The sequence below is a fragment of the Castor canadensis genome, chromosome 4, assembly GCF_047511655.1.
Source record: "Castor canadensis chromosome 4, mCasCan1.hap1v2, whole genome shotgun sequence".
Lineage (NCBI taxonomy): Eukaryota > Metazoa > Chordata > Mammalia > Rodentia > Castoridae > Castor > Castor canadensis.
In genome coordinates this window covers 149,994,661-150,005,391 of record NC_133389.1, presented here as the reverse complement: position 1 = coordinate 150,005,391, position 10,731 = coordinate 149,994,661, and the positions used below count along the sequence as shown (strand labels likewise).

Genomic DNA, 10,731 nt, shown 5'->3' with positions numbered 1-10,731 from the left:
ATTAGATGGAAATACAGATGAACTTTTCTATACTTTATAAAAATAGAACCATTTCAAGCCTGAAGATATAGCTCAAATGGTAAAATGCTTGCTTTGGAAGTGCCTACTTTGCAAGCTCGTAGCCCTGAGTTCAAACCCCAGTCCTACCAAAAAAAAAAATAAAAAATAAAAAATCATTTCAGCTTACTCTTCAGTAACTTTTCCTGCAAAACATTTTCTTGCTACAAACTTTAGGTATAATTTACATAAACACAAAATAGTTAACATAACAAAAGACTCCCATTTTAAATCCAGTTTGATGATTCACCACTGTATGAAGCCAAATAAACACCACTACAACCAAGATACATACAATTTTTATCACCCCCCCACCCCAAAACCTCCTTTGCACACCTTGGCAGGCAAACCTCCCACCTCACACCCTCCCCCACTTTGTCTTCATGGTCCCAGGTAATCATGATTATCATTATAGACTAGTTTTACATTTTCTAAAATTTCATAGAAATAAAATTATGCAGTAAGTATTCTTTTTTGTCTGGTGTCTTTCACTCATTTATCTTTTCATATACTGAACATAACAGGCCTTTCTGGTTTAGGCGTTAAGAACAAAAAGCTATGAATATTTTTGTACAAGTTTTTATGTGGATGTGTTTTCACTTCTTTTGGGTAAATATTTGGAAATAGAGTTGCTGGATCCTATGGGAAGTATATCTTTAAGAAACTGCCAAACTGCTTTCCAAAGTGGCTGTGCTATTTTGCACTCCTACAAGTAATACCCGAGTCCCAGTTGCTCCATGTCTTCACAAACACTTGGAATTGGCAGTAGCAGTGGTTGGTACATAGTTTGAATGTCCCCCACAGCTTCATGTGCTGAAATCTAATCCCCACTGTCAGGTACTAAGAGGGTGGAAACTTAATATTTGGTGTTTAAAGGTGGAGCTCTGGATAAGGTCATTAGACTGGAGCCTAATTGAATCCTGGTGGCTCTGTAAGAAATCAGATGGATGGACACATAATATAGGTGGTTTCCTGCCAGGTAAAGTCCTACAGGGCCATCACCAGATGCAGCCCATCAACCATGAACCTCCAGAAATAAACCTCTTTTCTTAATCACTCACCCAGTTTGGTTTTGCGGTACTAGCAACAGAAAAGAGACTGATGCAGCAATTGTTATTGTTGTCATAATTTAAGCCATCCTACTAAGTTTATAGTGGTTTGTTTTCTTAATGGCTAGGAGTGAACACCCTTGGCAACTTAAATTACCTTTTATAAAAGGTTCTATTCAATCTTTTGCCCAATATTTAGTGGGTTGACTTTCCATTATTGAACTATAAGCATTCTGGATATGTCCTTTGTCAGGTGTTTTGCACTAAAATTACACATGGTTTGAAGCAAGAGTTGAAGATCATTTCCCATATGAACACGTAGCTGTTCTACTTATTGAAAAGAATACCCTTTCCTCACTGAATTGTTCTGCCACTTTTGTCAAAAGATGTCACATATATAGTTGTCCACATATGCACGGGTTAGTTTCTGAACTCCATTCTGTCAAATGGTCCTTACCAATTCTTATGAAACATGTCTACCGGTAACAAATTCTCTTTTCTTCTCTGAATGTCTTTTGTCACCTTCATTTTTGAAGAATATTTCTGCTAAAGGTAGAATTCTGGATCAATGGGTTACTTTTCTTTCAGCATTTAAAAAGTGCCACACCAAGGGTGTGCAGTTTGAGAAGAAATATGTCCTCATCTTGGTTCCTCTGTACTGAATTTTTTTTTTTTAACCATCCCAACTATTTTTACAATTTTGTCTGGATTTTGGCAGTTTCATTATGATATAACTTGATGAGATTTTAAAAAATGTGTTACCATGCTTGGTGATTTTCTTGCATCTGTGGGTTTATAGTTTTCATCAATTAGGAAAAATTTCAGCCATTTTTTCTTAACATATTCTTTACCTACCTACTCCAACTTCTAGGACTCCAAATGCAAGTTATGTTAGAACAACTGTTATTTTCCCACAGGTGGCTAAGGCATTGTTCTGTTTTGGGTTTCCCTCCCCTACTTTGTGTTTTAGTATGCTTCAAGTTCTCTTTAGTTCTACAGAGGCTAATCTGCTATAATTCTATTCAATCCTTCTTATCTAGATAGTAGCAAAAAGTATCACACAGCAAGACTTTTAAAATGAATTTTATGTATTCTTGGTTTAATGGTATAAATGTGTTGGTCATGATAAAATATATAAGGACTATTAATTTAGAGATATAAGTAGTTTCAGTACCTTACTGTATCTATAAAATTAGTTCGTGCATATATATATATATATATATAAAACATCACAAACAATACCAAAATGACACCAATTTGGTGGTATAGTTTTTTTTTGTTGTTTTTTTTACTTTGACCTCTTTTAAAGAATAGTAACAATCTGTGGGAAATGCTTTATTGTATCATGCTAATATACTACAAGGTATATTTCAAAATACAAAAGTAATCTAAAGACTTAAGTGAAGATCAAATGATCCAAAACTTTTTCTTCCTTAGTTTTTCACTAAAAGTCCATAAGCTGATTTTCCCAAGAAAGATTATTCTAGTAACTTTGAGTGTTCAATCCGTGCAATGGTCCAATCAGGCTTTACTCCTTGTGTAAACTCCCTCTGAAATCTAGGAAAAACATTATAAATAATGTGAATCTTACAACAGCCCAACAACTTCTTAAATAACTGCATAACTTGTAAATGTGTAGTAGAGGCAGTTTTTAACATCAGCTACTTTAATGGTTAATGATAAATCAGAACAAAGTTTACCATATCAATTCAATCATAAAAATATACCCTAAAAATTGAAGTATAGTCTATACATTCAGCATCTGCCAGCCCTTGAAAGAAACTTGGATATTATTCTAGCTATATCAGCTAAAACACATACCTAGTATAAACAGAAATAAACTGGACGGTGGTTATGCAACAGCACTTTAAATATTCAATCTAGCATACAGGAAAAGCTGTTTTTCAAATAACACTGTTACCAATTTAGAAATAAATACTAGAATTTGGTTTATATACTATTAAATCAATCTTTAAAATATCAGTGTTTTTAAGATGCTTGTTGTCTTAGGAAAGAATTTCAGAAAAAACAAAGTTTAGTATTGATGACATTGATCCTTAATCATAAAAATGCCTTAAAAAAGAGACAATTTGGTAGACTTAAGTCAAATAAGTCTTTAAGTATATGGAATATTCTGATTAATTACAACCAAAGCATTAAAAAAATCCGCATTTCTTTTGAGAAAAGTTAAAAAGTGAGGATGTAATTTTTTTATATACTTTAGCAAAACAATACATTTTCTTTCTTAGAACATTTTTGAGATTTGTTCATTATTTTAAAGCAAATTTGTACAACTTTGGTAAAATATTACCAATATCCTCTTTTAAATAAATATGTCTCTACTGACTTATTCTAGTTGTTCACTGTTACAAATTTTATTAGCACAAACACATATATCTCTTTTAAATATTTTGTGAACTTACTACTAGAAGTATCTCCTTAAGGGAACTATCAGTTCAATTTTGCATCTGAACCCCTACTGGAGTACTTGGCTTACGGAGATGACCAATAAATGTTCAGTGAATGAATAGCTCACATGCCAATTTTGGCACATCTTTATTTCCAAAGATAGCTGTATTGGTATGTCCTATCCCATATGTTCTTCTGCAATGTGGCCTTACTGTTCACTGCTCCAAAGTGGTAGGTCTCTTCAGACCCTTTAAACTGTGCAGCTTCTGTTACTGCTATGACCTGTGATCTGTGGCAGAAATGTTTTAACTCTGGGTATATCCCTTCCCTAGTCTAGCAGTTTCCATTTCCTGTCTCTTGGAATTCAATCACTAAGTAAAAGAGTCTAGGCAGGCACTCCACCAGTTGAGCCACTCCACCACTCCCAGGAGCCTAAAACTACCATAAGCCCAAGCCACAAAGAGGTCATGGAGAATGAGATGGTATGGTGAAGCCAAGAAGCACCAAGGTGCCACACCCGAGAGAAGAAATTGTCATAGAAATGAATCCTCCTACCCCTGCCACCCCAGCAGATAACAGGTGAAGCAGAGATAACCCCACAGCTGAGCTTTCCATCGTTCCTGAGCAGTGAAATCACAGGAAAAATGAACGGCTATTTGAAACCACTTCTTTTCGGGGGTGGTTTGTTACTCAGTGAGAGTTGAGACATTGATTAACTTACAACATTACATCTTTCTAATTTTTGAACACTCCTGTTAAAAGTGTTTTGTAATCAGTGTGTCTTTATAACTTTTTTCTTCATAAATAATGTGTCAAATTTTGTTCCTTTTCTTCCTAAAGCTCCCTTTAGTTTTTAGTACCTTCATAGTACCTTCCATTTTCTAAAGAAAGGAAACAATGGCACATGATTACACTTACTCATAGCTTGCACTAAGAAGTTGTTTAGTTTCCACGTTCTGATCCCCCAACTTAACCTGGAATACACTGGCTCCCTTCAAAGTTTCACTGGGGATGTTGGCACTGGTTAGATACCAAAAGCACATCAGGATGTTAACAAACTTCCTTCCTTAGAGAAAAAACATACACACACATATACAAATACAAATCACAATAATCTATCATCCATATATCCAAAACAAAATGAGAAGCTATACAAATCACAATAACTTATCATCCATATATCCAAAACAAAATGAGAAGCTAGCAGTAATTATAGACTTGTTGCAGACTGTTCATACTCTGGTGAAATTTAAGATATCTGTCTTAATAATATTTTTTGAAAATTTTCTTAGAGTTAATGCCCTCTTCCCTGTATCTCAATAATAAAGTTACTAATCATTGAGCACATCCTTTAAGTGTACTGCATGGATTATTCTCAATTTATAGCATTTTCTAAATTTATAATAATCTATGGCAGATAACCATTATCAAGACAAAAGTGAGGTGGAAAACCTACATTTTTTACCAAGCAATTAAAACCAATTGCCCAAAAGGTTTCTTTTCTATTCTAATGTATTCTGCTGTGCCTTGTAATTCTCATAACATCCTATATAAAAATCAGTTAGAAACCACAATGCTAAAATGGAATCTGAAGAAAATATTTACAAATATTTCAAATTAACTTGTGCATGAAGAAATTTCTAATCATTAAGAATCATATACCATTACTGCTTTGGGAAGTATATGTGCAGAGGCTAGACTTGTGTGCCAGGCACATAATACAAATGCCAATATGTGAAGGAATTAATCTGTCACAGAATTTTTGGGAATGCTATAGGGGAAATGGGAAATGCAAGCATTGAACAAGGAAAAGAACCAGATGACCACTAAAATTCCTTCCAGTTTTTTTTCACTATTTGCAAATCCCATCCTGGAGGTCTACGGTTAATTTTTTTCGTATCTTTGTTTAGCTAATATTATCTACTTTTGATTTTCTCTTACACTTTAGTCCTTCTATACATGCAGCTAGAAATTTAAAATGCTTGTTTCCATCTAGTTAGAAAATCTGAAATATATACATCTTCAATTTGAGACATGGGGAGCAGTTTGTCCTAAATGGACCATTTTCATCAATGTAAGTGTTGACTAGACAGTAGCCGGAAAAGGCAGTAGAAAGATGATCATATCTCAACTCTTTCAGAGCTAGATATTTAAACACTGAATATGTTCTCTTCTAAGTTCTATAAATATCTACTTTTACAGACAAAACTCTACTATTTTGTGATTACTCACTACTTTAGCTTATCTGGACAATTATGGATCACTTAAAGCTTATCTGTGGTCCAACATTACCTTTCTCATCATAGTAAATGGAGATGTCTCCTGCCGACGTATAAACAATTTCATCTATATCAGCAGCAAGAGCATTTTTATGATTATCAGGTAGAGAAGTAACCTTTTCTTTTAGCACATGTAGTACCTGTTTAGAAAAAGCAAACATCAGTTTACCAATTCATCTTCTAAAAGTATTTCAAAAAGTCATCTTCACTGTGGAATGAATTTTTCTAAATCTGTCTTCAAATTTAGTAGCATATCAACTTATCCTTAAAAGCAAGGTTTAAAGGCATCTAATTATTCAACTAGATAATTACTAAAAAGCAACAGAAAGACATCATGTTTAATTAGTTATGCCTGTAAGTAGAAGGAATTATTCCTGCTTTTGTATGACTCAAAGCATAAATAAGACTGTAATATTTTATTGCAAGAGAACCATACATTTATTTTTAAAGAAAAATTAAAAGCATACTTCACCTCTTTGGTCACAAGTTCTTCCAATAGATCAAATTTACACTGTGACAGCAACTTGGATACATGAGCAAAAGCCTTGAAAAAAGTAGTAGGGGGAGGGTAACAATTATTATTTCAAAATATCATGCAAAATACCACAATTTTCATATTTAATAGCTAAGAGCAACAAAGACTATTTTATCATAAAGGTGATAAATAATGTCAAATACTAATATAACAATGTTAGGTATGTCTCCTTCAAGGTTGGTTGACTTTTCTTAAATGGCATCCCCACATACATAGAAGTGAGCCAACTGCTAATTACGTATCTACTCTCAGGACCCAAGGAATGATACTGTGGTGTACACACTAGATGCCTCAATAAAAATCCTGCCATGCATAAATTTTTAAAGTAATGATAAACAACCATTTAACTATTATAAAACCCACCTCTTAATCATGCATAGATAGCAGTTGGAAAACAGGATACTCTAGACTGTATCAAGAGTCTGGAGATCTAGATTGCAGTCTGAACCTCGTCAAAGAAGATAAGGTAGGTTTGGGTAAATGGGAGAAGAGAGAACAAGTTTACAGTCTAAAACAGTGGATCCCAACTTTGAAGTATAAGATCTCATTCTGGAAGGTGGAAGTGGGCTGCACCTCTCCATGTGCCTAGCAATGAGAAATGTAAATTAAGTCCCTACATGTCCTTTAGGGGTTTTTAGTTCTTCAAGGGAAGGAGATAGTTAACAAGTTTAAGCATTATGGCAGGGGTAAGAACAGGAAGATGACTTGGGAGCATACTGAAAAGTCATCTAACCTCATCTGGGAGGACCAGACAGAAGACTTCCTAAAGGAAGCAATATTAAGCTGAAATCTGAAGAACTGGCAAGAGAAAGGAGATCAACAGGTATATCAGACAGAAGATAGTACATAATTATGAGCTGAATTGTGCCCCTCAACACTCATATGTTAAAACTGTCTTGGGTTATAACTATAGTTGGAAATAGGGCCTTTAAAGAAGTGATTAAGTTAAAATGAGGCTGTTACAGTTGGTCCTACTTCAATCTGACTATGCCCTTATGAGAGGAGGAAAAGTGGACATAAATAAAGATGCCAGGGACCCAAACAAATGTAGTGGAACGACCATGCAAATACATAGCAAGAACAGTCAGCTGTAAGACAAGGAGAGTGACCTCAGGAGGAACCAACCCTTCTGATACCTTGACACTGAAACTGCATTGTATAAGCCACCCAGTATGTGGTACCACGGTGTAACAGCCCTAGAAAATCAGTAGAATGATTGAGTTTAATTTTGAGAAAAAGTACATATCCTAAAGGATTCAAGATCTCTTTATAAACATTTTAGAGACACTCAAGGTTTAGAGATTCTTTATTTTGGTAAGCTGTCACGTGGAAGATGAGTGATAATTTAGGCAAAAGAAATGACCATCACAATGAAACCGAACCATTAGACTCTAGTTTGTGTGACCAAGAAAATCACACTTGAGCAAATTATTCTAAAAACTAATAATGAACAATTAGAAAGCTGCCCTTTCTAATAAGGTCCTGCTGACACAAGCATCTAACCTCCAGAGGTTTCTAGAAATAGCCTTCTTTTTCATAGGAAAGGCTAAGATGTACAAGAAAGACATAAGAAAACAGTCTATGGCTTGATAGCAGTAACAGTGAAGATACCATGTCATATGTGCTTATCAAAAATAAATAGTACCTGTAGAGCACTGGTACTGTCACCCATTTCCCTAGTTCACATGATAATGCTTGCTTAGACTATATGTAACCAACTCAATCTCCAATGACTCTGGAAGACCAAGACTGCTTGAAGAGTGAGTAACAGGACAGTATTAGCTATGCATCCTTGAGTCAATCATTAACCTTTCTGGAACTTGGTTTCATTACTTGTAAAGGAGGATTAGACTAGAAAGAGTGTTTTTCTATTTCATGTTGTATGATTAAAAATTAAAAATCTTAATGGGCATGACCTAACTGATATTCACAACACAAGATAACATATTATTCCTAAGGAGACTAGTCTATAGAAAGGGGGAACATGAAGTCAACTGAGAGGAGAATTACCTGATTTTGTACCAGATTTTTCCCAAGCTCTAGAATTGGAAGGTATTGTTGCATCATGACAGTCAGGGAGGTTTTTATGGCAATATCCTTTTACAAAAACGTACATATTGTCTTAGGGGTTGAAGAACTGAGTTTCTTGATCTGAATGGTATGTTCAGTAACCATGCATTTAAGAAAACTATGAAATATTTGCTACAGCTGACTTCAGACATTCTTTTTGGAAGTCAGAATGGTTAAACTGAACAACAACAACACAACTCAGATAAAGCAAAAGTTCATAAAGACTTGATGATGGAATGGATATACAGTTTGATAGCAAGGAAGGGGGTTAAAAGAGCTAACAAGATCAGTAGAGCAACTCCAAAAGTGCTCCAACTTCCTGTGTGTACAGTGACAACAGGGACTAAGGCCTGATACCTGCTTATGATAGGGAGATGATTTCCACTCCTTACCAACACATAAATGTACTAGTACAGTCCCATATGTATTATGAGGTGAACATGCTCATGTCACCCCTGGGAAAAACAGTAGTAGGGTAACACCAACTTATCCCTGTATTCACAACTGACACTGAAAACTAACATGGACAGAGGTTTACCCCTTCGTCATAGTGTTGAGTAAGGCATTATGTTAGTCAAGGGCTTTTGCTTTTTTAATTTTTTATAAACATCAAGTAGTCAAGAAAGTAATACTGACAAGTTAATACTGACACTGATACATAAATACTGACACTGATTACATAAAGTTGAAAACACTCCATTTATAATTGATGGATCGCATAAATATGTGATTGTAGAAATAATCTGAACTAAATCAGGGGTAAAAATAACAATACAGCATAGTCAGTACTGTAAAATGATTACACCGATGGTATGATTATAAAGTTTATACGACTATCAACTAGGAAATAAACTACGAATTCAATTGCTTATCAATAGTTCTGCAACGTTTAGGAATGACAGACTCGCCAAGAACATGCTACACACACGAAATCTGCAGATAATCTTAGGACTCAAGGTGGCCATTATGTGACAAGGATAAGGTCTACCGCCATTCAGAAAGAGGGTCACAACGGACAAAAGTGAGAATTCATAACCCTATATTCTGAGAACATCCTGTGTGCTGGATGTTGGGTATTTATCAGCAACCACACAGTCTCTGAAAGGGTAAAACTGCTCATGTCTGGGTTCTCCCTCAAGGGGTATAAGGGAGAGAGAGGGGCAATGGAGTGCTGTCAATGTGCTGTCAAGAAGTTCTACCTTTCTACCCAAGGCGAAATATAGTACTTTGGAAATGTTATCTCATTCCTCATCATATCTTATCCACACGATTTATTCAACACATATTTATGGTGTGTCTACTATGTCCCAGGCATTATCCTTCCCGTTTTCAGACTTGGAAAGTCACGCCCAGAAAAAAAAAAGGTTGAATAGCTTTAAAGTGGCAGAAACGGGCTTTGAATCTTTTTCTCTCTGACTCACAACCCGTGCAGAATGAAAAGCACAAGGGGTCCTTCACCCCGGTCTCTTAATGGAACCCCTCCCCTTCGGCGACCATGCAAACACACCAGGACCTAGCTCACTTTACGAGGCGACTGGTGAAGCCACCTCACGGCTACACACTTGTGCAGGTAGCAGCTGAACGCTTGAGAGGTGGTCAGGCCCACTAGGGAGGCAAACAAACCTGCTTCGCCCCCTCAGAGAACTCGGCGATGCTGAACTCTTTGTCGAAATAGGCCCAGATAAGGAAGGCGTAAATTCGAGTCCGGACCCAGCTGACGGGATTGGAGAACCCCAGAATGATCATCTTGGTTTTCTGGCGCGGCTGGGGCTGCTCTTCCGTGCTGTAGCTGCGCGGAGGAGAAGCGGGGAAAGCAGCGAGGGCTGCAGGGAGTCCCGGGCGGCTGAGCGAGGGCCGCCGGGGCCTCCGCGCCCTGAGCGCCGGGGCCGCCGAGGTCCAACCGCCGCGAGTAAAGGGGACCGCTCCTGAGCCGAGGCGGCGGCGGCACAAGCAGCAAAGTCCGGCCAACGACAGCCTCACCTCGGTGGCACCGGGAGCCCGCAGTCGGGCGGCCCCGCCGGGCGGCGGCCGAGAGAACAGCGGACGGGGTAGGAGACGGGCGGCCAGCGCCATGTTTGTGCCCTCTCACCCTAGCACATGCCTGTGCTGTATCGAAAGGAAGCCGGGGGGAAAACCGCTTCGTTTGGAGAAAGATACGCACTAGAAGCAAAGCTGGCTGTTTGCTGCCACCTCTGGTGAGTCCGCCCACCCCGGTCCGACAGCACGCAGCCCAAGCAGCGGCCCTTCGGCTCCCCACCCGCGCTCAGAGCCAGCCGCCCTCTGGCGTCCGCCGTCCTCCCGGACCTTTTCTTCCCGGGTCGTGTTTCTGAGG

The 10,731-nt window shown here is 37.6% G+C and overlaps 1 protein-coding gene across 2 annotated transcripts; it reads right to left on the bottom strand.

The window, feature by feature from the left end:
- Window positions 1-2,173: 2,173 nt before the first annotated feature.
- Window positions 2,174-10,640, bottom strand: Maip1 (matrix AAA peptidase interacting protein 1). Of its 2 annotated transcripts, none has more exons than XR_012447329.1 (5): window positions 10,023-10,472; window positions 6,267-6,338; window positions 5,808-5,934; window positions 4,434-4,535; window positions 2,174-2,663 (listed from the first exon to the last, which is right to left on the bottom strand). XR_012447329.1 is itself a non-coding variant. In XM_020185500.2 (5 exons), the coding sequence occupies exons 1-5, from the start codon at window positions 10,470-10,472 to the stop codon at window positions 2,585-2,587; spliced, it is 876 nt and encodes a 291-aa protein (XP_020041089.1). In that variant the 5' UTR covers window positions 10,473-10,640; the 3' UTR covers window positions 2,174-2,584. The 2 variants fall into 2 exon arrangements, 1 of the variants encoding a protein (XP_020041089.1); XM_020185500.2 differs by having other exon boundaries at window positions 4,434-4,581; window positions 10,023-10,640.
- Between the last annotated feature and the right edge of the window lie 91 nt (window positions 10,641-10,731).